At 46.0% G+C, this 26138-nt stretch overlaps 1 protein-coding gene across 4 annotated transcripts in view; it reads right to left on the reverse strand.

Moving 5' to 3' along the window:
• Nucleotides 1-2770: 2770 nt before the first annotated feature.
• Nucleotides 2771-26138, reverse strand: part of ABCC5 (ATP binding cassette subfamily C member 5) — an 88705-nt gene continuing 65337 nt past the window's right edge. For all 4 annotated transcript variants that reach the window (XM_032875474.1, XM_032875475.1, XM_032875476.1 and 1 more), the window contains 8 exons: nucleotides 24736-24922; nucleotides 23303-23392; nucleotides 20908-21097; nucleotides 18024-18183; nucleotides 8883-8961; nucleotides 7756-7869; nucleotides 7007-7171; nucleotides 2771-4224 (listed from right to left, as the gene is read on the reverse strand). In XM_032875474.1, coding sequence (XP_032731365.1) covers nucleotides 4123-4224; nucleotides 7007-7171; nucleotides 7756-7869; nucleotides 8883-8961; nucleotides 18024-18183; nucleotides 20908-21097; nucleotides 23303-23392; nucleotides 24736-24922 — 1087 coding nt within the window. In that variant the 3' untranslated portion in view covers nucleotides 2771-4122. The remainder of the gene's footprint in view (nucleotides 4225-7006; nucleotides 7172-7755; nucleotides 7870-8882; nucleotides 8962-18023; nucleotides 18184-20907; nucleotides 21098-23302; nucleotides 23393-24735; nucleotides 24923-26138) is intronic.

Consider the following 26138-nt stretch of genomic DNA (forward strand, 5'->3'; position numbering starts at 1 on the left):
CCCAGCCTCCGCCCAGGGGGCTTTGCCCCAGGCAGGAGCCATTTCCCGTACCACACTGCCCCCCACTATAGATCTCTCAGCTCCCTCCCAGTAAATGGGGCTCAGGGTCTTTTTCCTACCGCTAGATCTACCCTGTGCCAAATCCAAGCTCAGCGTCTGAAGGATGTTCCATCCCACCCCCACATTTCTACCCACTATGAACGGGATAGAAGGTAAGTATCAGGAGATATAGAAATCCCTAGAGATGGATGAAATAAGAGGTGTGGCAGGAGAGGTCCCCAAACTTATCTTCATACACCTAAACAAAGAGGGGCTATTCTTTCTTAGGTTTGTGTTTAACTTGCACATGTGCCCAGTGTCTCCTGGGAGTGACTGCAAGTAAAACGAGGTGACCTGACTGCCTCTGGATGGTTAGGGAAAGTCCCAAGGGACTGTAGCTGTTACTAGTGAGGGTTGGGGTCCCTAACCAAGGGAGGGCTTAAAGACTCAGACACCATATCCAGGGGACCGGGCGAAGGCCAGTGCTAGAGGACATGGCACTATTGGCACTTTCATTACTCACTGTGCCTTCTTTCACTCTTCCAAGTATCCCAGGTTGACTGCCCCCCATAAACACTGTACAGCTGCTGACTCTGGTCTCCAGGCTTTGTAGAAGGGGAAATGATGATGTGACATCTGACAGTTTGCAGTGAACTTGGCGTCTAGAATTCTGCTGAGTGTTCAGTGAGTTTCCCACAGAGAGCTGCTTTCTTTCAACCTCAGCTTTTGGGGGGGTGGGGTGGGGCAGCACTATTCAAGACTTAGCTGAGTAGCATGATACTTACTAAGCACCTACTGTACCTGAAACATAATATTTAAGCCAGGAATGACTAGGTATACAATGATTTAATGCCTTTATGAAGTTTATATTCATGGGCAGAAATACAAGAAAATAATCAGTTACAATATGCAAAGAAAAAGGAAATAAAAAGAAGAAAATTTAAAAATAATAAAAACAAGTAAGCAAAGGGTTATAGGAACCTAGAGGAATCTGAAGAGAAAGGCTTGTAGAAGAAATAATAGTTGACCTGAGTTTAAAAAAAAAGTTTTATGTATTTATTTACTTACTTACTTAAAGTGCACTCTATGCCCAATGTGGGGCTTGAACTCATGACCCCAAGGTCGAGTCTCATGCTCTACTAGCTGAGCCAGTCAGCCAGTACTTGGCTTTTTTAAACAAGAGAGGATTGGGGCTCCTGGGTGGTACCGTCGGTTAGGCATCTGACTCTTCATTTCAGTCCAGGTCTTGAGATCAAGCTCTGTCTCAGGCTCTGCTTGGTGATTGCTTGAGATTCCCCCCCTCCCTCTCCCTCTGCCCTCCCCTGCTCTCAAACAAACAGAGAGAACCAATGGATTCCAGGCTAATATTCAAGACTTAAAGGTTTCACGGTGGCCTGTTTTTAGGAACACTGAGTAGAAATGGAGGGTTGGAACCAAAGAATGGACACCCTGAATGCTAAGCTAAAGAACATGGGCTGTTATAGGCAACTGTCCCCTGAAGATTTTTGGTGGAAAGCCTTTGACCAGCTTGTACTTTGGGTGAGCATTTCGACAGGAGCATGTACAATGGTCTGGAGAAGGACCATAAGGGCAGGGTTACGAGCTGTAGCTACAATATGAGAAAAAGAAGGGGGTGGGCCTTGATGAGGGCAGAGAGAGAAGGCGGTGGTGGTGATGTGTAGGACACATTTATCTAGAAGGGTCAGGAGAGCTGAACTAATGCCAGGGTTCTAGTCTGGAAGACTACGGAGGCCATGGGATTGCTCACTCAGATAAGGAGCACTGTTCAGCTTTTGAGAGGCTGTCCGAGGCACTTAGAAGATGCCAGTGGAGGCGCGGGGCACTAAGGAGACAGGCCAGGCCTGTGCCTGTAGGAGTGAAAGATCCACGGGGGAGAGCAAAGGCCAGGGGCAGAAGGCCTCTGTTTAAGGTGCAAAGCAGGGTAAGAAAGGTGAGGGAGACCAAGAGATAGGACCCTGTTACCTTCTTGGAAGGTAAATCCAGGGAATGAAAAAAATGGGCTGTTTACCTTAGTGCTTAGTCCAACAGAACAGCCTGCAATGATGGGAATGTTCCATTCCTGCTCCCTCCAGGACCGTAGCCACGGGTCACATGCACCCACCAAGCACTTGTCATGTGACAAGGACAAACTGCGTTTTAACTTCAGAGTCAGCCCCCCGAACTTTTAAGACAGTAGTTTACAAAAATGGCTAGATGTAAGATAGGATTTCCGTGGATGGTTGGCAGAAGCAACACAAATAGTTTAAAGGCGTTCTTGGCTTCATTTGACACAGTATCTTGAGAAACTTTAGAATGAGTGCCTTTGGAATGGTACTTAATTCTCAATGAGTTCACCTGAATGAACTGGCTGAAAGGGCAACTGCATTGTTTGAATTGCTGAGAATTCTCAACAAACTGCTCATCTGAATTCTATTTCACCACAACGGCCCACCTCCTTCCAGCCGGTCACCCTTCCCACCCTCACCTCTTAGCAGCACAGGATCTCCGTCTGGAGACCGCGCCCAGGGAACACAGGCTTAAGGCACTAAAGACCACTGTGAGGATTCCAGGCATGCTGGGCCCACACCCAGCTGGTTCTGCAACCAGCTCTGTCACTGGACTTTCCAGCAGGTAACCCCATCATTGCATATCCAGAGCCCAGGCTCTTGTACCTCAAGCCATTCACAGACATCTTGCTCCCTTCCCAGAAAACAGTTTTATACACCAAGAGTTTTACAAAATCCAAAATAATTTTATTCACTTTTTCAGATTTTTGCTTCCACGAGGTGTTCAGCAAACATGCTAAGGCGACAGAATGTCTAGTTGGTCACGACATGCAACGCTGACCAATCGGTTGATGACAGCAGCAACCACACCCACCTGAGCTACTGGTCCCACAGCACAAAGGGGGTTTGCGGGAACACGCGGAACCACACAGCGATCAGCAACCTGAGGTAGGTCTCTTTACAGTACAAAAAACTTCTACACCAGTGTGAGACACTGATTAGCAAGAGCTGCTTAAAGTCGCAGACTTTGGAGAGAGACAGACTGTGTGACAACTGCAGTGAGAGAGAACAGACCCACAAACTCCTGAACCCTGTCACTGAACTGTGGAGGCGTGGGACCAGGCAAATGACAAAGTACCACTGACGAAAGCAGCAGCCGGCCCGGGGCTTTGGAGCCAGCAGGTGTGGGAGCTGGAGAGCTCTGTGCAGTGGCCAGCATTTGGGAACCTGAGGCAGTGGGACACTCTGTGAACAGACTTGATTCTCGTTAAGAAACAACAGCAAAAAGAGGAAGGCAGGAAAGAGACTCCCCCTATCCGAGGAATGTTCTGTGATTCTCATTCCTGACGGAGGGAGTGAAAAGGGGGCTGGGGCTCTGCCCCACTGCTCTCCTGACAGAAACAGTGAATGACAACAGGACAGAAAGCAGGAGCCCTGAGAATTCACGGCGCTCTGCGTGGCCTCCAACAGCCCTGTCCACCCCCCACACCGGGTGTGGCTGTGAGGAGGTGCCAGGGGGCCACCGGAGGGCCCACTATTGCCACACCTCTTCCTTCTGGACGCCCAGAGAACCCGGCACCGTGAAACCACCAGCTGAAGAAGAACAGAATGCTACCCTTCCTACAATCTAATAGCAAAATCAGATCTCTAGTACAGCAAACTGTACAAAAATGATAGAAAGGAATTTGCACTGTTATCAGGACAGTGCTAATTTTAATATAAAATAAACAGCTTACATTTTCACTGTAAATATAGGCTATGTACAGAATTATATATAGATATAGCTACACGTATAAAGCTTCATTATAGGCCTCTGATACATTTATAATAACGGTTCCCTGAACCCTTTAGAGTGCAATTAAGAACAAAAACTAAATTTTGTTTACATGAATATGGAATAAATACAATAATCAAAATAGGACTCTCCCTAAAATTGAAACACACAAGCCAATCCTGAACTGCTGTGCGAAAGATAAAACTGGGAAAGGCAAGGTTTCGGCAGGAGGAGGCGATGAGGGGCCCGCCCAAGGCAGGGAATGGCAATGCTCCAAGGAAAAGAGACGGCGGCAGGGAGGAGTTAGCCCTTGACAGCGACCTTGTTCTCCACGGCGGCAAACATGGCATAGAACCGGGAGCTGTCATTGGACAGAAGGACTGATGGGGTGTCAAACTCCACCACCTGCAAAGGAAGGAGACACGTCACTTGGGGTCATGCAAGAACCACAGCCAAGAAGGAGACAAACCCCAAAGCCCCCGGGGACAGAATCACAGTGACAATTCCATGAAGTTCTGCCATGCCCCAGTGGGTTCACTTTTGTTTTTTTCTTTCTGCTAACCACGGTATAAAGGACAGGTTAGGGAAAAAGACATCCAGACCTCCCTCACATAAATCTCAGGGAGAAAAAAAATTGCAGCGCAAGTCAAGGGCATAGTAGGCAAATGTCATCTTGTACAAACTGATCCTAACCTATAGACGGAAAAAGAACAGCTCAGAATACCCAGCTGGCAGAATAAAAAAAAGGAAGTAAGAGATCTAGTCAGTCACTTATCCACTCCTTTGATGGACTTCTGTGAGGCAACAAAAATCCTATTGCAGCAAAAAATGGAACAATATGTTGGTATAGTCTGGCTTCCATAAAAGAGGCACTTTCACCTACTCACTTTCCCAGCCTTTCTTGCTATAGGGCCAAGGCCTGGGGCACAGCCTTGACCGAGGAGAAGTCTCTGGGCGCTTCTAGGAAAGGCTGCTCTGCCTAGTGGATACAGGCAGAGGACAAAGTTCGCTTCCTCAGGCCTGGCTACGTGAGGCTATGACAGTGGGTGCTACGCAGACAGCCTGGCCCTGGAGGGGGAGCGGAGGTGGGTACTGGCTAGAGGCTGACGCAGACCCTGATGGCACTGAGCTGCTGAAGAACCAGCCATTTGGCCTCCTGCCGTAGGATGACGGTCTCCTGCTGTCCAAGTCTCTTCCGTTCTGCTACTGTGTGTCTGCTGCAGAGCACATCCTAGAATCTGTGCTTAGAGATGCATGAAACAGGCTGGCAGGGGCAAACGGATGTCCCCGGTGAGGGAAAGGACTCATCTTATTTTTGCCTTTACGCTTTTTTCATGTTTTTCAGGCTGTCCTCCAATGATAAGGAAATTTTACTTCACAAGAAACAAAAATGAAGGGACGGATAGAGTTCCTCATAGAGAGCCAATCAATCCCCATTCCAAAACACTAAGCCACTCATAGAAACAGAGTGGTCTAGATGTGTGTCTTTAAGAAAGAATTTCCCGGACAGTGTTCTTGGCCCCCTCCGCTTTATGCATTCTACTTAATAACTATGTACAGAGTAGTAGCTGCCTGTACCGAGTGTGAACTAGAATCTCAGTAAACATTTAGGATAATGTAAAGACAGTAGCAAAACCCGCCAATGTTCACATAATTTCAAGATGAGGAGAAAAACCATGAACTCCTAAGTCTCTCAAACTCAGTTCTGAGGCCCAGCCTCCATCTGTTGTAGTAACTGTTTTCCTCAGGACTTCTCCATAGACAGAGGGACGGGGCAGTCGGGCTGTGTAAAGCACTGGCTTTGGTGTCGCCGGCCTAGCTCAGTTCCTGCTCTCTCCCTTCCTGTGGACTAGAGATAGGTTCAGTTCCCTGAGCCCATGTTCTCTTCTGGAAGGCAGGGATGACACATCTGCATCTCCCTTGTGTGGTGGTGATGACTAATTATACGTTGGGAGGCTGTACGTACAACCCTTCGTGCAGTGCCTGATGCAGTACGCATTCAATGGAAGTGGCTATTAAATGGGGGCCTTATTATTAATCACACAAGACAAGTCACACACTGCAAGTGGCTTGTTGTTTCTGCCAAACCACTAATTCCCTGCCATCCCAGGCGCACACAAAGAAGCTATCTGTCCAACATAAATTTACTTAACATCATAAGTGACATACTTAACATCTACCAGGTGCAAAGAATGTTGCATGGGGCCCTGCCAGGGACCCAGAGACAAATAAGGCATGACCCCTGCCCTTACAGAGTTTACAGTCTAATAGGGAAGAGAGGGCATTAGCCAGTGACCCTCAGAGGAGGCAGAGGAGCTACACGAGAGGTACACAAAGTTTCAGGTAGCAGAGAGTGTCAGGCTGTGGGAACTGTGCCTTTCAGAGGGACAGGCAGGCTGCAAGCAGACAGATACGGGGAAGTGGCAGAGGGAACAAGAGGAAAAGGCTTTGGAGGTACATGGGATTGAGTGAGGAAAGACACGGAGGGGAGCCAGTTTAGGGGATGCAAATTTTTTTTTGTTTGTTTATTTGACAGAGACAATAAGAGAGGGCTTGTAAGCAGGGGGAGTGGGAGAGGGAGAAGCAGGCTTCCCGCCCAGCAGGGAGCCCAATGCGGTGTTTGATCCCAGGACCCTGGGATTATGACCTGAGCTGAAGGCAGACACTTTACGACTGAGCCACCCAGGTGCCCCAATGCAAGATTGTTTATAGCCTCCGACACCTGCAAGAAGTGAGTGGCAAAGGAAGGTGGCCAGGCTGGGCCAGACTGTGGGAAAGCTTGGAACAGCAGTATAAGAAGTCTGGCACCACTACATGTTTGCGAAAAGCCAACTCAAGGTGGCTGGACTCAGTACACCTTGGGCAATTCCTGTGTATATGAGTTAATTAGTAAGTACACAGGCTCTCTGACCTAGGTCAAAGTGTCATTTTTACAGGCAAGAAAAAAGCAGGTACCAAAGCAAAATGAGAACCAGTTAAGAGTGCCCCTACTTGATCTCGGGCATGGGAGGGGTTCTGGCTTGGGAGGACTGTATCCCTCCCAGCGGCAGCCAGGTTAGAGTTACTAAGGCTGCTTATCTGAAAGCTAACAATCGCATGAAGATGCCAATCAGCCCAATGCTGCCACGGGTCAGTTTCCCCCATACAAGGCCACATGTCACGTTATGGTCCCTCAGGGGGTCAGTACCTGTCCCTGGGCCAGCACCATAATCCTATCAGAGCCGAGGACTGTATGTAGGCGATGGGCAATGGTCAGCATGGTGCAGTCAGCAAATGCTTCTCGGATGGTCTCCTGGATTAGTAAATCTGTCTCCGTGTCCATGGCGGCTGTGGCTTCATCAAGAATCAGAATCTGCCACAAAAGAGAGGAGAAAGAGAGATCCAACCAATTCCCCAAGCATTCTTCTCATTCTGCATTTCCAAAGATGTATTTCATTATTTAAGTTTTACACCATACTCTGTTTTTCCTCAGTAGGTACACACCTATGTAAAAGGACCATCTTGCTTAGAACAGATACAACTTCAAACCCGCGTGTCTGCCTTCCTTTCCACACACAAAAGGATAAGCATGTAACACTGATCTAACAAAACGCTTGCCCCCACTTGCTCAGTGACCCTGAGCATGAATAGAAATCTTTCTGGATCTTCCTTTTCCGGTTACAAAATAAGGGGACTGGATTTGATGGCCTGGAGATCTCTGGGTCTATGGTTTTCAATAGTACTACCACCACTCACTGGCCAGAAACAAAAGTCACCCTTGGAAATGAAAGGCTTGGGGAAAGGCTTGGGGAAGTCTGAAGGCTCAAAAACACCTGTATACCCAGATGGTGTCAAGGTGAATTTAGAAACATCTCTGGGGCCAGGAAAGCCTTTGGACCTCATGGCACGGGGAAAGGCTATTCTTCCCCTTGCCTGACACTCCACAGACCGCCGTACCTTACAGTGACGGAGCAAGGCTCTGGCTATGCACAGGAGCTGCCGTTCCCCCACCGAGAAGTTATCTCCATTCTCCATCACTTCAGATTCAAGTTTCAGAGGTAGCTGAGCAATCTAGGGAGAAAGGAAGTAGAGATGTGAAGAGTCAAAAAAAAAAGTAAATTTAGGGGGGAGAAAAACTGAACTAAATTTTGTCCAAAGTCCAGTGGCAAAAATAAGCTATTCTGAAACAGATGCAACAATGATTAGCCAAGAACCCGGCTCACCTAGAAAGAAGGTATAGGGGTGATGATCACGTGTACTAAGACCCTCATTTTCCAGGATAGTCCCTGTTTCAAGTATACTATTCTGTTAGCCTTACGCCGTTCAAAGGTCTTAAAATTCCAGCATTTTCATATCCCCAAATCCTGTCAGATTGTGGCCCTAATCTTTGGTTCTGAAAATATGGTCATACCCATAGGAGATGGGGAAAGTGAAATCACTCTTTCTGATTTCCAAGGCTCTAAGTTTATGGCTGTCAAACCTGCCTTTATAATAAGCTATAAGCCTATCCTTCCAATGAAATGGTTGGAGGAAGCCCGGTATTATAGTGATAAAGGCAGAACTGACCTAGCTGAATCAGGGCAGGGGATCCTGAGCTTAACTCAGCTCAGGGGCATGAGAGATCCTACCCACCCCCGACCCCCAGGGCAGGAGGTATCATGGCCTTGAGAGGGTGTGTGCTGAGTTACCTAAGACGTCAGTGACCCCATACACATGCTGCTGCATGCTTTCTGCAGACATGATACATATCTAGATGTTGCAAAAGCATGCTATACCTTTATGATGAATAAAACAGAAATGAATGTAAAAGCATTATGTTATTCTGAGTGTTTGTCATTAATACCTTGGTTAATCAATGGGCAGCAAAAGCGCAATATGACCACGGTTGAGAGATACCAACTTTTAAGCCCTTTCTGAAATGCCTGGGAAGGCTTATCTCAAGTGATCCCACACAGACAGCCTGGAAATAAAGGGACAGACCAGGCTGGACAGAGGCAGCCAGGGTAGGCTGGGGAGTGACCTCAGCACTGTTATGGTTCCAACCTTTAAATACCAGTGAAGCGGTCCCTTGGGGCTTTACTTACACATTCTTTCATGTGTGTCCTTTCTAGGGCATCCCAGATCTGGTCTTCAGTGTACTGGTTGAAGGGATCCAAATTTGACCTAGAGAGAAGCACGAGAGGAATTTCCCAGTGATTCAGCATGTAAGTGACCATAATGCAAAGGCGGTCTGTGGTAGAAGTTTAAACACGCACGGGAAAAGGAGGGACAGAACTCCTCAAGGTCACAGACCACTAGCTCCCTAACCAGCCTTAGGCAGCAGTGAGAAATACTCCTGCCTCCCTGTCCCAGGAATGTATCTGAACAGGCTGGGCCGTTCCATCTTCTTTATAAAACTTTATTTCTTTTAACATGTACTACTTTCATTATGTAAATATTACAGATCAGTTACAGAAAAATTAAAAAATACAGATACTGAAACATAAAACCAAAACCAATGTTTTCATCACCTCTAATAAGACCCTCAGCAGCAAACACCGTTAGCATTGTGGCACATACAGGTTGAAATACATCTCTCTGTGTGTACAATTTTAGAAAAACAGCCTCTTTCTTCCTGATGCACTAGGGTAAGAGCCTGTCAGAGCAGGCACTTGAGGGTGGCTGGCGGACCAGGAGGAGGAGCCAGTCCAGTGGAGGAGAAAGGAGGGCCTGAAAAGCAACTTAGGGGAAGGAATTTACTGGTGCAGAAAACCAGTTTGGGTACCATTCTTGCTCACTGTACCCACAGTAGCTATCTCGAGAACATCGAGGATGGTACTAAAAGAGCAGGACTCGACATTTCTGGAAACCTTAAGATGGGGGAAACAGCTCTTTGTCATGGAGGAAGTAGGTAGAGAAGTGGTGGTGGAATGGGTAACTGGTGGAAACTGGGAGGTTACATTCCTTTTGGGGCATCCTGTCTCTGTCTAAACATGACATTTACAGGTCTAGTAACCTGAAAGGTATTAGGTGTAATCTGCTTTGCTCATGAACTTGGTCTGCACGTATGCGAAACAGGAAAGTCTTTGGGAGAACTTGAGCTCCACATCTCATTTGTCTCCGCGTCTGGGGTTACTAACTCCAGGCACGTAAATGCAAGCAGGACGTTATCCCAGAACTCCACTGAGCCCCGGTGGGCACCTGCCCTGCTCATCCCTTTGGGCCCCCTCTGGACTCTTCCAGGAGACTCTAACTGGCTCTGCTCTCTTGTGCCTCTTGCCCTTTGCACATGGAATATGTGCACCTCTCCTCACCCTTTGGCTTGAGAGACTCTGGCAAAAGCAAGCGGTCTGGGGCCAGACTTGCGGATTCCTACACTGCTCCTATCTATGGCAACTGTGTGGCCCCGACGAAGTTAGCCTAACTTCTCTATGCCTCCGTGCCCTCATGTGTGAGACAAGGATCCAAAAGCACCTCCTCCAAAGGTCGGAATGGCTGCATTTCATGTGTAGAAAGAATTCAGAGTGGTCCCCGCTACATGGTTAGCATTGTGCACATGGGAGCTATGATTACAATGATGTCATTACTGGCATGCTGTTACTCCTTGGCTAGGATTCCTTCTTGTCCTTCAGGTCACAAATTAGATGCAGAAAGCATCTCCTGACTCTTCAAGCCTAACTTAGGTGTCCTCATGCCCACCCTCTTTATGGCACTTGTCACTCTGTCCATTTATCTCTGCACCCATTGCATCAAAGTCCGTGTCTGGATCTTCTTCGCTGTTGAATCCCATGTACACTGTCTAATATTTGTTGTCAGAATAAAGGAACATAGAGCCTTACTTGACTTCCTGATAAGAGGCTTAAATGACAATTTAAGCATTTTCTGTCACGAAAGAGGCAAAGAACAGTGTTGGTGGAGGGAGTACGTGCCCCCGTCGATCCAAGGCAGACTAGGCTCAAATCCCCACTCTGGTTCTAATCGTCTGCATGACCTTGGGCAAACCATTCCTCAGTCTCCTCTCTCTAAAATGGGGATATAGTGACATGACTCCTTAGGCTGCTGTAGACATTACAGCAAACATTCACACAGTGGCAGCTGTTAAATGGACAAGGTATATACAGACACATTAGCCGCCTGGTCCAGTGCTTGGTGGTTTTCTGATTTATATTCAGTGCACTTTCCAAGTAGACACAATAATCCCAGGTTCCTGAATACCAGGCTCAAAAAGAGTTCTGATAAAGTCCTATCTGTGCAAAGTCTAGATGGGGAAGACTGATCTTCTATAGGCATACCATCTAATATCTGGTATCTCCATAGGTCTATCTCTTAAACAAGAAGGTGGGCCAATTTGCTGATAATCTAAACTATGAAATGGCAGACCATGGGCTAAGTTTAAGGAGAACAGCACCTGTTTCTAATCACACTGGAAGTTCCTGACCCTCCCTGCCTCTCTGACACTCCAGAGTCCGCACACAAATCTGGGTTGTCAAGATCAGCATTTACTGTTGTGTTTTTGTTTTTAAGATTTTACTTACTTATTGAGAGAGAGAGCAAATGACAGAGAGAGAAAGCATGAGTGGGAGGGTCAGAGAGAGAGGGAGAAGCAGACTCCCTGCTGAGCAGGGAGCCCAGTGCAGGGCTCTATCCCAGGACTGTGGGATCATGACCTGAGCCAAAGGCAGATGCTTAACCAATTGAGCCTCCCAGGCACCCCTGCCCAGTCCAGTTCTTCATTTTGCCATCCTCCTAACACAGAACTCCCGGTTCTTTGACCCAGTTCCCAGGTCACTGCAGGTATAATTTGTTAAAATGAGGTCATTCCGGAGTAGTGGAGCAGAGTGGGTCCTTACTCCACTATGACTGGTGTCCTTATAAGAGAGGGTCACGAGAAGGCAGAGACATAAAGGGAGAGAACCATGGGACAATGGAGGCAGAGATTGGACAGATGCGCCTATAAGCCAAGGAGCACTGAAGATCACTGGCAGGCCACCAGCAGGCAGAAAAGGCAAGGGAAGCATCCTCCCCTCCACGTCTCAGAGAAGCACGACCCTGCTGACACCTGGATTGTAGGCTTCTAGCCTCCAGAACTGTGAGAGAAGTTCCTGCTGTTTTAAGCCATCCAATTTGCGCCTCTGCTGTGACCTCTCTAGGAACGAACACAGCCAGGAAGCCCACCCCACACCTCTTCTCAGACACAGCAGCACGTAGGCATGGAGCCTGCTCACTGGGAAGCCTACCCATCAGATCCTTCGCGGGAAGACTCAGCAGACATGGGGCAGGCCTGACATTCAGCGCTCCTAGGCCCATCCCACCCGAGGAAGGAGCCTCCAAAAACCAGGCTATGGGTTCCAAGATATATAAGGAATATTTACACACACCAGGAGGTGGTATACATACACATTAAGGCACACCAGACCGATCTCAACAGGGAGCTCAGTCAGGAACAGAAGAAAACACACGCTCATTAGAGAAGCCAGATGGCCCTGAGTCTGATCCACAAACAGAAGTGAAAGCAAAGCTATGCATTCACAACATCAGAGGTTTTGGCTGGGTGGATGGAGAAAGAAGTCCTCTGAACAGGAAGGCACGTATTTTTAGTGGCCAGAACTCCTGGGGTCCTAATATCACCAGAAGTGCATTTTCATCTTTGGTCCTTCATATTTTCTTTTTAGCAGTATTCTCAGCTTGCCTCTTGGCCACGGCTAAAAGAGGGCGAGAATCTCTCCGGGAGCATGAGCGGATACAGGAGTGACTCCCTGACCAGTGGGAAGACACTACTGTACCACACTGTCCCAACAACCGGATGGGAGTGTACTGAGCAGCCCGGGCCTCCGCAGGGTACCCGGGACCCACAGACTTCCTGCTAATGGGAGCTAAAGGAGAACTCAAGGTAGTTATTCAGAAATACAGACTGGTTTTGGCCTTTAGTTGTTAAGTGTAAAATGAGGTACAAAAAGGCTAGAGGTGGGAAAAGGGACACCGCGGGGAGGAGAGTAAATGAGAGGGACTCAAGAGAGCAGCAGAGAGTGTGTGACTTTTTTTTTTTTTTTTTTTTTTCCAAGATAAGGGAGGACTATGCGAATCTAGAAGCAGATGAGATTTTGAAGATGCTGGAAAAAGAAAGGTAACAAATGTCAAGGCCCCCGGGGCGCCTGGGTGGCTTAGTCATTAGGTAGGTGTCTGCCTTTGGCTCAGGTCATGGTCCCACGACCATTTTTTTATTAAAAAAAAAAAGTAAAATAAAAGTCAAGGCCCCCAGGGAAGCAGGCTTCGCTCTGGTTGTTGGAAAGAAGGAATACCTTCCAAGGTCACGGTGGAGAGTGGGTACTGTGAGAACTCCAGGAGGTGATGGAGGACACGCTCTCAAGCACATGAGAGCACCCACAGCCAGGGTTCAAACGCCTATCTTTGGGCAAAGTATCTCACCTCTCAGGGTTTTGCTTTCTTCATCTATAAAATCGGCACAATAACAGTACCTCCTTCTTGGGGTTTTAAGTATTTGATGAATTAATACAATTAAAATGATTACAACAACATCTGCCACATACTAAGTTCTCAATAAGCTCAGCGACTTCCGTTATTGTTGCTCTTTAGAACAACGCTGTCTGGCACAGATTGACCTTTCCCCTTGTTTTTTTTGTTTTTAAAGATGTTATTTTATTTATTTGACAGAGAGACAGCAAGAGAAGGAACACAAGCAGGGGGAGTGGGAGAGGTAGAAGCAGGCTTCCCACTGAGCAGGGAGCAGGTCTCGATCCCAGGGCCCTGGGACCACGACCTGAGCCAGAGGCAGATGCTTAATGACTGAGCCACCTGGGCAACCCTTCCCTTTTTTTTTTTTTTTTTTTTAAAGATTTTATTTATTTGCCAGAGATAGAGAGAGAGAGTACACACAAGCAGGCAGAGAGGCAGGCAAAGGCAGCGAGAGAAGCAGGCTCCCCGCTGAGCAAGGAGCCCGATGCGGGACTCGATCCCAGGACCCTGGGATCATGACCTGAGCGGAAGGCAGCGGCTTAACCCACTGAGCCACCCAGGCGTCCCTCCCTTGTTTTTTAAAGATAATTTTTTTAACAGCCAATTTAGGTTCATAGTAAAACTGAGAGGAAGGTAAAGATTTCCCATCTGCCTTGCCCAGAATGACTTAGCAAATATTGGATAAAACCTAGTGTTCTTAATTAGTTATTCTAGACTTCACATTACTTTCTGATATTGAGACTAAAAAGCTTTTGGGAAATTCCAAGTTCCACAGAAACAAAGACTATATATTAAAAAAAAAAAATGTAATGGGCAGATGGAAACGGAGTGAGGGTATGTGACTAGGAAGAAATGAGAACACTGCTTCTTGTAACAAATGGCCACCAAGCAGAGATGCTCCGGGTGATGAGAAGATGCCCAGTCCCTATAAGCAGACCGAGACTCACAGACAGATTGACAGCTGAGAACGACTAGTCTTACTGAGAGGCAGATTAACCACCAGCCAAGGTGAGACTTAAACTGTCCCAAGGATGACTCCAGCAGGGGCTGGTTAGGGCAGAGGAGAGGGATCTCAGAAAGCACAGGGTCCTCTGGGGAAGGGAAAGGAAGGTACTGCCAAGGCCATGAAAGAGGAAGATCAGCAAAAATGTTTAGGGTAAACCACAACGGCCAAACTATGGAAAGAGGCCAGATGTCTACCGAAGGATGAACGGATAAGAAGATGTGGTATATATCTACAATGGAGTATTATGCAACCATCAAAAAATGAAATCTTGCCATTTGCAACAATGTGAATGGAACTAGAGAGCAAAGGTAAGTTAATCAGAGAAAGACAATTATCACATGATCTCACTGATATGTGGAATTTAAGAAACAAAGCAGAGGATCATAGGGGAAGAGAGGAAAAAGTGAAATGGGACAAAACCAGAGACGGAGATAAACCTTAAGAGACTCTTAATCTCAGGAAACAAACTGAGGCTTGCTGGAGTGGAGTGGGGAGGGATGGGGTGGCTGGGTGATGGACACAGGGGAGTGTATGTATTGTGGTGAGTGCTGTGAATTGTCTAAGACTGCTGAATGACAGACCTGTACCCCTAAAACAAATAATACATTATATGCTGATTTAAAAAATATATATATTAAAAAAAATGTTTAGGGTCGGGATAAGAATAAACCTGTTGTCTTAGAGGGCAAAAGGCAAAAGAAAGGGACTAGCTGGATAAGGGAGGGCTGGATGAAGCTACTGAAATGGACCGAGAGTCCAGCTAGTCTAGGGAGCAGTATGGCCCCAAATGATCTGGTCTGTGATTCAGATTATATTTGTATGATAACAAATCAGACATTTTTATCTCATTACCTTAAGTTTTGACTTTGGTTTTACCTTGTTTTCACTCTAAGAGATCCTTCTGGTTTTTTCTTTTTAAAGATTTATTTATTTGAGAGAGAAAGAACAAGTGGGAGGGGCAGAGGGAGAGAGAATCCCAAGCAGACTCTGCGCTGAGCTCAGAGCCTGATGCAGGACTCCATCCCACGACCTTGAGATCACAACCTGAGCAGAAACCAAGAGTCAGACGCTCAACTGACTGTGCCACACAGGGCCTTGAGAGTTCCTTATGTTTTAACTGCGTGTTGGTATCTCAAGGAGGTGGATCCACCCTTTACTGCTGGCTAATGGCAATAAAGATAGTTTCCATGTTCAGGGTCTCCGGGAGATCACTGAGAAATAGCCGATCTATCCTGCCCTTGTCTTGGGAAACTGTTGATAGGCTTTCTAATTTTCTAAGAAAAGCAAAAGAGCACCAAAAGCTGAATGTTCTTTGGGATTTATATGAGACCTGAGAGGATAAAGGGAGAAAGACGGTAGGTCTGGGATTTAATTTGTCCTCAGGCTCTACTCCTGACTTAAAAAGACAAAATTACAGCTGGCAGAACATGAAACTGATATGATTTCCTAAATTTGTACAGTTGACTGCCCAAATAGCAGTCTGAGCTCAGTAACGAAAAACTCTGGGCAGCAGCATACCAACTGTAAGCTTGTCCATCAAGCAGCATCATGTCTCTAGAGCTGGTAACAAATGGCCCCGACTCCCAGGGAAGCTGCACTTCCCTGAGTTTCTACGAACAGTGGTTGCACACACCAGCAGGTCAGTTCTTAACCATCAATTCTCGTATACCTGCTGCCCAAACAAGCACTTAACCATTCACTCTAGAAGCCCCTGATTCACAGCCCCAAACGAAGAGCTGTGAAATTTACAAACGAAAAGTAAGGCTTCTTGGTGGCAATATATTTAAGAGAGTCAAGTTCAATACATTGCTTTTCTTAATTCTTTTCCAAATGATAACGAAAAAATGGTTCTTTTGTCCTGAGCCAGAAATTATAAGGCCAGTTAAATTCTCAAAGACATTCTTGTGGCATCTAAAAATAGGAATTTACAGGAGAGAAGAGCAGATTTGGCAACACCTCAACTTTTTTTTTTTTAATATTTTATTTATTTATTTGACAGAGATCACAAGTAGGCAGAGCAGCAGGCAGAGAGAGAGGAGGAAGCAGGCTCCCCGCTGAGCAGAGAGCCCGATGCGGGGCTCAATCCCAGGACCCTGTGATCATGACCTGAGCCGAAGGCAGAGGCTTAACCCACTGAGCCACCCAGATGCCCCCACCTCTTGACTTCTTAATTTTAGACCTGAGTCTTCAATAAATTCAAATTCTCTTCTGACATTTGTTTGACCTTATTATCTCAGGACCCAAAGAGAATGACTGAGCATCATCAACAGATCCAATCTATGCTGCCCAAATTCATTAGTGTTTAGAGAAAATGCCAAAATAATATACCCAAGTGTGTTGACCCTACAATGGGGTTGGTGAGAATTCACTCTGTCTAACAAACCTCCTTGAATCAGTGAGTTCAGGTGCTATTTCCAAAGAAAGGGAGGGGACCGAATTTTAAAGACAAGGCCATGGTTATTTGAAATTAAGTTGGTACCAATTTTTCTGAAGACTGCTAAAAATTAAAGAAATTTAATTTAATTAAAAAAATAGAAGTCCAATCTAGGTCAGCTATATAGTTAAAGCTATTTTTAGTTCAAAAGACAAGCAACTCGAATAGACATGTACAGGAATTATAGAAACCCACTGTTTCAAGGAGGCAAAAGCTTAAGACTAAGGGTGAGGGTAGGATAAGGTATAGGGAAAGTCAATGGGATTAAATATACGTCTTTCTTAGTTACTATTTTAACAGGTCAAGAGGAAGAATCTTAGGAGTGCCTGCGTGGCTCAGTTGTTAAGCGTCTGTCTTCAGCTCAGGTCATGATCCCAGGGTCCTGGGATCAAGCCCCAGGGGGGAGTCTGCTTCTCCCTCTCCCTCAGCTCCTTCCCCCTGGCTCATGCGCTCTCTCTCTCGAATAAATAAATTAAATCTTTAAAAAACAAGATGGGATCAGGAGGGAGACAAACCATAAGAGACTCTTAATCTCAAAAAACAAACTGAGGGTTGCTGGGGGCCGGGGGGTGTATGTGGAGAGGGTGGTTGGGTTATGGACACTGGGGAGGGTATGTGATATGGTGAGTGCTGTGAAATGTGTAAGCCTGACAATTCACAGACCTGTACCCCTGGGGCAAATAATACATTATATGTTAATAAAAATAATAAAAAAAGGAGGAATTTTATCTTAAGACACCCTGGCAGATTTAAGAGAGAGAGAGAGAGAGAGAGAGAGAGAGACATCATTCCAGAGTCAGAATCAAAGGTGGGGCAAGATACTGTAACACGAAAACCCATGAGTGATAACAATGCCTGAAAACTGCCATGAGAACTGCAAGTTGGAGCACATGTAGGACAGATGACAATACGGAGTGGAAGGAATACAAAGGTTGATGGGATGAGGCTGACGAGCTGCTACTGTCCACTGCCACCATGTGCCAGGGTTGGTGACTGCATAATTTGTGCAACTTCTTCATTCTCCACAATGACAGCCCTTAGTAGTGTCCCCATTTCACAGATGAGGGAGTGAGCTTAGGTTCGGTCAGGTAACTTGTCTGAAGTCACAGAGCAGAGATCTGAGCCCAAATCTCTCTGACTTCTTCACCACGTGCGGCAGGGCCCTCAGCCCCCGTTTTGTGGAGCTGCCCCTTCCTTCTGCAGGGAGAAGTACACGGTGGTAGGAAGAGCACTAGACTAGAGGTCCCTTGATCTCAGTCCTACACGGAGGCTCTCCTGTGCCCACCTGGCTTCAAAATGCAGCACGGAGCCCACGGCTGCTCGGGTCCTCACCTGACGGTGCCACTGAACAGCACTGGCTCTTGAGGAATAATGGACAGCTTGCTTCGGAGGTCAGCAAGGCCAATATCACTGATTCTCACGCCATCGATCTTGATGCAGCCTCCAGATAACTCCACCAGACGGAAGAGGGCCATCCCCAGAGAGGATTTCCCTGAGGAGTCAAAAGACATGCAGAAAAGTAGCTCAATGAGCAAATTTTGTGAAAACAGAAATTGGTTTCAAACCTCCAACACCACCCTGGGCAAAATCATTTCATTTTTCTAGCTCTATTCAATTATTATTTCATCTGATTAACTAGGATGATGTAGAAAGTGATAGCCAGAAACAGAAAAAAATGCTCTGTATATACAAAAATATACATTTAAATCACACAGCTTCAGCCCGAGGAGTCTGAGGTGCTACCACACTTTCATGAGAGTAAATTAGAACAACGCCTGCTTTTCACCCTGTGAGTGGGTACACAGGCTTTCACACATCTCAGGCAAAGTGAGGAGAACAGAGTTCTTAGAGCCAGCAGCTAGGAGCAAACGGGAGGACAAGATGTTTTCTCTCTCTCCTGTCCCATTACCGTAGGTGAGAGAGAAACAAAACAAGACCTCCTACCATTCTTGCATAAGCTCACAGGGAAGGAGTAAATATGTGTTGTAGTTGACTCTATCATGAAAAGGAACTGTGATAGAAAAGTGGGTCTGAGGTGCGCCTGGGTGGTCCAGTTGGTTGAGTGTCTGCCTTCAGCTTGGGTCCTGATCCTGGGGTCCTGGGATGGAGCCCTGCATTGGGCTCCCTGCTTGGCAGGGAGTCTGCTTCTCCCTCTGCCCCTTCCCCATGCTCATGCTTTCTCTAATAAGTAAAATCTTAAAAAAAAAAAAGGAATCACCATGCTGTTAAAAAAAAAAAAAAAAAATCAAGTTGTTCCACTTTGACAAAAGATGCTAGCCGGGCTGGAAGATTTAATAGTTCTCTGAAGCTGGACTACCTTCGCACTGATGGATATGCTAGTAAGAGAGGCCATGAAGTCCTTGTAGTGAGGTCCTTGACGATGGCCACGGCAGGATAAGGGTCTAAGAGCCTCTGAAAAAGCTTGCTAGGATTAGAGTTTAGACTTTGTAAGTCAGGCTATTTAAATAATTACTTTATTTTTTCCTGTTTTTCTCCTGTAACTACTTATGGCTTTATAGCCCTTTTTTTTTTTTTTAAAGATTTTATTTATTTATTTAAGAGAGAGAGAACATGAGAGGGGGAAGGAGCAACGGGACAAGCAGACTCCGCACTGGGCATGGACATGCGGCTCAATCTCATGACCCTGAGATCATGACGTGAGCCAAAACCGAGTCAGACGCTCAACAGACTGGGCCACCCAGGTGCCCCTGGTTTAATGAAGTCTTAATGAAGAGCTCAGTCTGTCTTACCTGTGTTAAGGGGAATCACAGGAGAGGGACATCAGTCAGAGCTTTCAGGAGAGCAGGGTACCCCTGGGAGCCAATGTAGTAGAGGGAATTTGAGGGAGAAAGCAAAGAAAGAGCTTTGGGGACAGCCACCTTCCTGGACTAGAAATTCTCTTGCAGCGTAAAAATCCTATAGATATTGTATTGTTCTGACATGAGAAAATTCCTTCAAACAGGAAGCAGGAAATGGCTTTTTCTTCTCTTCTTAGCAGGTTCTTTAAAGTAAACTGGCCAGAAAAGATACAAGAGGTTTGGTTTTATTTTTAATAGAAAGAAACAAAGCTAGAAGAGTTTTGACAAGGAAGCAACGAGCCCCAAAAGCTGATGAGAAGCGAACCAGAGAGACTTCTTATACCAGGTGAAGTGGTCAGTAAATGAAAACAAGCCTCAGTCTTTGAAATGTTATTAGGGAAGGAAAGAGGGAAGGAAATGAATTACTCAAATCCTGACCCTAGAAATCTAAAGAGCATAGAAGTAATAGGATTCTTAAGTGCGAAGCAGAACGCCTAAAATAAGAGCCAATTCTCTACTTCTTTGCAACTGATGTCAGATCAAGAAAATAATTTCGGTCTTCAAAGAACACAGGTTCCTTTTTAGAGCTACATTAGTGTCCGATAAATACAAGGCAACACTGGCATTATGTCACAGACGCCTTACATCTTTTGTGTGTTTTGACCTCACAGAAATAAGGATATTCACTGCAGTACTACTTATAATAGTGAAAACCTGACAACCTCAGTGCCATATAATAAAAATTGTGGTACCTCATAAAATGGAATTTTATATCCTGCTGCATAGAATTCATGTCACAGGCTATTAATTGACATGGAAAAATATTTGGTAGATTTAAAGGCAGGCCATGAGACAGTGTGTGTAAAATGACCCCATTTTTGTAAACATATTTGTTGACAGAAAAAGTCTGACAAGGAACACGTCTGGCTCAGTTGTTTGGGTGGCTACCTTCAGCTGAGGTCATTATCTCAGGGTCTGGGAGGATCTCAGCAGGGAGTCTGCTTCTCCCTGTCCCACTGCCCCTCCCCCTGCCTGTGCTGTTGCTCTCTTCCAAATAAATAAATAAAATCTTAAAAAAAAGAAAAGTCTGACAAGATACCCACCAAAAAATATTAACGGCAACCATCTCTGGGTAGTGGAGTTATGGGTGCTTTTCCCCTTTTGTCCTTCGCTACATACTCCAATTATTCTGCATTGAGAATGTATACTTTTATGACCAGAAATAGCACTAAGTATAACAAAAGCAGGGTTGAGAATACACTGAGAAAATTGGCTTCAGGGAGACCTTAGCCATCACTCATTAATATGGGGCTGATCTGAAGGCATGAGAGGGATATTCAATAAACAGTAAATCATGGGGTCCACGCTCAACTCTGATAGGTTCCAATATTTCTCCAGAGGCCTTGGCTCACTCTTACCTGATCCGGTCCGTCCCACGATGCCAATCTTCTCCTTGGGTTTGATCGTGAAGGATACTTTCTTCAGAACCAGAGGGAGATTTTCTTGGTACCTCATTTCTGCATTCTCAAAGCTCACCTCTCCTTCCTGGGGCCAGTCAGGGGAGGGAGCCTTGTTCTTAATCCTGGCAGGTGCTTCCAAAGAGAGAGTCTGGGGAGACAGAAGTGGCTGGGTCAGACTGACCAGATTCTGTGGGAGCTGCAAGGCTTTCAAAGAGAAGTAAAACCCAGACAGCCACAGCAGCCACATAGAAGCAGCCACTGCCCTCTTCCCTTCCCACAGAAGATGCCCTTGGCAGTAAATGCTTATCACCACTAAACCACACAGAGTGCAATGGAGACTAACTTTACACTTAGCAGTTTACAGTGGCAGCTAAGCAGCATCTTGGGGAAGGCAGTGTCTTATGGAATTTCTTCACAAAACTGTGGTCTTGGAGGCCAAGGGTGTGGCATGAGGCCTTCCACAGCTCCTCAAACAGACCACTTTTTATTGGAATTCTTTCAGAATACTCTACTTGAGACAAGATTCCACCATTTGAAAGCCAATGGCCTAAACCCAAAGGAAGGAAACTACCATTTACTAAACATTTCATCAGATCCTGGCATTCTGACATGTCAGTCACCCCAGGGGACATGGGCTCGAAGCCCAGTCTGCCACCAATCGCTATGTGTTCTGGACAGATCACTTCTTCACTCTAGGTCTTAGTTTCTCATCTGTAAGTCATGGGGACCAGATTAGAGAATCGTGGAAATCCATTTAGCTTTTAAAATGTTGTGTTCCATGTGACTGCTTGGGTAGTTTTTGTTACCAACAGTCCCATCTTGCAAGTTTGAAAATTCTCTGGCAACTAATCACAGGACCTTACAGCCTCCTAGGGCAGTGAAAGCCAATAGTGGTGGAGCTCTAGGCAGGGGTGGGGGTGTGGGGCAGGGCAGGAGGGTGGGTGGAGACTGACGTCATGAACTCCAAACTGGAAGGGCTTCATGTTGGCAGAGGCATCCAGGTTGGGCACTGGCAGTGAGAGCCAGTCCTCAGAAATGTGACTGGTTTGTGCAGGGTCCCCTCTGCTACAGCTGACCATCACCCTGACCTCTTTAGCAAGAGACTCTCACCAATAGCAATATTAAATCAAACACTACATACCCACAGATACACCCACATACTATCCACAGACATGGGCACTGGGCAAAGAAGCCAATGGATAATAAATAAAATAAAAATAAAATAAAAGGAATAGCTATTAGCAGATATCTGTCTGCCATGGATAGCTATGTGTCCTTCTTTCTGAGAATAAGAATTCGTAAATTTAAGCAATGTCTTACAATTAATGAGGATCATTGTCAAAACAGTTCAGGGAAGCATGTCTGCTGGAAAATGCAATTTACATAATATGCTAGTTCTCAGCGGAAAGGGTAGAAACGGAAACTCCGTTTCTAAGTCCATTATTTGGAAATTGGGATATATTCTTCTCACATAAACCATGATCTAAATGCTGATAAATCTTTGGGCAGTTCACAAAATATGTAACTGCTCTGAACTGAGTTACCCTCGAGACCCTTAACTACTTGTGACTCTGCTTCTCTCTTCAGAAAACCACTTTCAGTGTGTGTCCCAGCTAGGACATGACCTGGCCGCAAGGCGCTGTCCTGAGGTGGCACTGAAGGGTTACTGAGGGAAGGTGGGAAGAGTCGGTTCATTTCAGTATCAATGAAATTAACTGGTTTCTAAACCAGGAATGCAGTTTAGAATTGGCCATGGAGCTTCCAAAACGTCAGATGCCTGGGTTGACAGTATCAGATCAGATCGACGGTATCAGAATCTCCAGAGATGAGGCCCACGTCTGTCTCTACCTAGAGCTCAGTGGGGGATACCGACGGCCATCCTTGGTTAAGGACAAGTGAACTAGGGGCGCTTGGGGGGCTCAGTCTGTTAAGCATCTGCCATCAGCTCAAGTCGTGATCCCGGGGTCCTGGGATGGAGTCCCGCACTGGGCTCCCCACTCAGCGGGGATCTGCTTCTCCCTCTGCCTCTCCTCCAGCTTATGCACTCTCTGTCTCTCAAATGAATAAAATCTTCAAAAAGAAAAAAAAGAACAAGTAAACTAGAATAAGATTTAAAAAACTACATGGTTTTATACGGCATAAGGAAAATGACGTACATTCTTAGACACAATTCATAAAAACATTTAGAAAGTCTTAAGATAATCTCTTCTCCATTGCACACAGGCTGAAGAGAATGCTGGTCCTCGCCTGTGAGAAAACAAGCATCCTCCTTGCACCTCCACCTGAGGCAGCAAAAGGGTAAAAGGACCCCACAAAGGATCAAGATCACAGTAAGAGGCTTTCGCATCCTGACCTTGATGTAGTGGTTGATTCTTTCCACTGAGGTGAAGCGGGCTTCTGTCTCGGATGCCAGTCTAACAGTGAACTGGAACAGCCCCGTTAACTGATAATGGAAAGCAAAATCCAGGAAGGAATTCATTACGAATACATGTCAGGCCAACACTAGAAAACCTCTTCTACCTAGGGGATTACAGCTCAATACCCCAGCGAGCCGGGCACCTGTAGCAGCTAGTTGAACAGACTGAGTCATTCTCAAAATGTTTAACACAATGGCCATTATCCCCCAATCAAAAGCAATTCTCAGTGAAAGCAGGTGGTATTGTGGGACTGCTGGCACTGACCACCCCCCCCCACCGGCCTCCGAGGGCTTTCCATCCATCTTTACACTTCCAGCACACACAGTTGCAGCTGAACAACTTCTGGGCTTCCTTCCGAGCAGCCCACACCTGCTCGGGCAGCCACAACTAATGGAGAGATGTATTGCCCTGAGACCAACTAGTGAAATGTAGATTCCCTGGGCATCTCAGACTGAGGACCCTGAACCCTGCTACAGAGAACACATATCCTTCCCCTTCCAGTGATCAAATAATTCTATATAACTTGGACAGACATCTTTGGGAATCTGTGAAGATACATGAGCTCTTCTTGGTTTTCTTTGCCTACTTACTTGTTTTGGTCTTTCTGACATTTGGAAAAATATCAGACATATACAGCACTCGAAAGGACAGTATAATGAACTCCATGACCTTAACAACCTGTCAACTTAGAGACAATATTGTTTCGTCTATAGCACACCACCCCTCTGCGTCATGGGAAAGCAGATCCCAGACATCCTATCCTTTCAACCTTAAATATTTCAGCTTGGATCTTTCTAACATATAAAGACTCTTTAAGAACATAATACCATTGTCCAATACCATGTTGACATCTTAAAAATTAGTAATAATTCCTTAACATCTTCAAATACTTAGTGCTCAAGTTCCCAACTGTTCTCTGAGCTATTTAACGAAAGACCCATAAACGATCCCTAGGGGCCGGGTCTACATATGTAACGGTTTTGGGAAAATCTGGGGCCTGAAAATAAAATGCATATAAGAAGCATAATGAGGACACAGTATTTCTTAGAAGACCAGGAAGAGGCCAGAGATGAGAGGGTGGTGAACATAGAAACCTGTATTTAAGAAACCATTTTCAAAATCGTGTTTATTTATAAATAAATGGCACCTATTTCTTAAACACGTGCAACCGACTTAAATCCCTTTGTTCCTATATACCACTCTTACCTCTCTCCCATCTTCCCCGCCCCGGCCAAGTCCAGGCTGTCACTAAGAAGGCAGGTGGGCAAAAGCTCTAGGAGTCTCAAAGGCTGAGGCAGAACCCCCTACCATGCCTCTCCTAGGCCAGCACAGGACTCAAGTGAGCATAAGTTCCATTCCCGAGACTGACCTGGACGGCGTAGGAGATGGCAAGACCCGAGTAGGCGGGGGGAATCTGCCCATGCATAAGAACGATCATCAGCCCGGTGGTGGTGATCAGGGCAATGCTGATCAGGTCCAGCCGCACAGCCAGCCACCGCATTGCACACGTGAACAGGAAGAAAGGACCTTGGTTGTTATCCAGGAGCTCCTGGTACCTGTGAGAGCGAGAGAACACCTGACAGGCAAACAAAGTACCACAGCATCCTGAAAGCGGGTGATGTCACTGCTCTGGTGGGAATTACGGACGGAGGAACAACTTGTGAGTACTTCCTGTCTGTCGTTAGGAGGAGGATATGGAAATCAAAGGACTACAGAGTATTCCAGGCTCCGCACACAGTACGACTTGGGGTTTTCTAGTTTTATCCCTTCAAAGAAACATGTTCCAAGATGTTAGGGAAAAACATGTTAATGACAGAATGAATGCACAGGGAAAGGAGACCAAATAAGAGGCTGGCTAAGCTTTAGAAAAATGTCTTAGGTCAGGGGTTCCTTCCTCAAGGGAACAGGCTACACAGGCAAACTGCAGAAATGCCCTCAGACCTGGAAGATAAACTCGAAGACTGAAAATGGCGAAGTGGAAAATGTCTGCTGACGCACTGCTGTTGGGCAAAATGGTACTTGTTTCCAAGGCTGTGGAGCACAGAACCACAGCAAAAACTGCAGCAAAAGAGACCTGGATAACCTCTGCCACTGAAGGAGGGAGACACGACTTTCACCAGGGGTCCTAGAGAGTGGATCAGACCCCATCCAAAGGCCTGGATGTCACACATATAGTTAGAACCCCAGAGCAGGAAGTCCTGCCAGGCAAATGTGTTTTGTTTTTTAAAAAAAAACAACAACAAAAAAACAAACACCTCTCTTCCTCTTTATATAAGATATTTGGAGAAAATTTAGTAAATGCAGTAAAGAAAATATAGTATTCTCACCACTCAGGGTTAATAGTCTGCCATATCTTCTCCGAGCATTTTTTCCAATACACTTAAATGTAGGTGTGTATGTACATACACATGCATGGAGTCTATTTTACTGTTCTTCTCTTAAAGCGAGGATTATTTTTCTGAGTTGTTTAACCTAAACTTTTTTATTTAAATTTGATTATTAATATAAATGCATTCGTTTCAGAGGCAGAGTTCAGTGATTCATCAGTTACATATAACATCCAGTGCTCATTACATCATGTGCCCTCCTTAATGCCCATCACCCTGTTACCCCACACACCTCCCCTCCAGCAACCCTCAGTTTGTCTCCTATGGTTAAGAGTCTCTCATGGTGGGGGGTCTGGGTGGCTCAGAGGGGTTAAGCCTCTGCCTTCAGCTCAGGTCATGTCTTAGGGTCCTGGGATGGAGCCCCGCATCAGGCTCTCTGCTCAGC

The sequence above is a fragment of the Lontra canadensis genome, unplaced genomic scaffold, assembly GCF_010015895.1.
Source record: "Lontra canadensis isolate GAN:19392208 unplaced genomic scaffold, GSC_riverotter_1.0 scaffold56, whole genome shotgun sequence".
Classification (NCBI taxonomy): Eukaryota; Metazoa; Chordata; class Mammalia; order Carnivora; family Mustelidae; genus Lontra; species Lontra canadensis.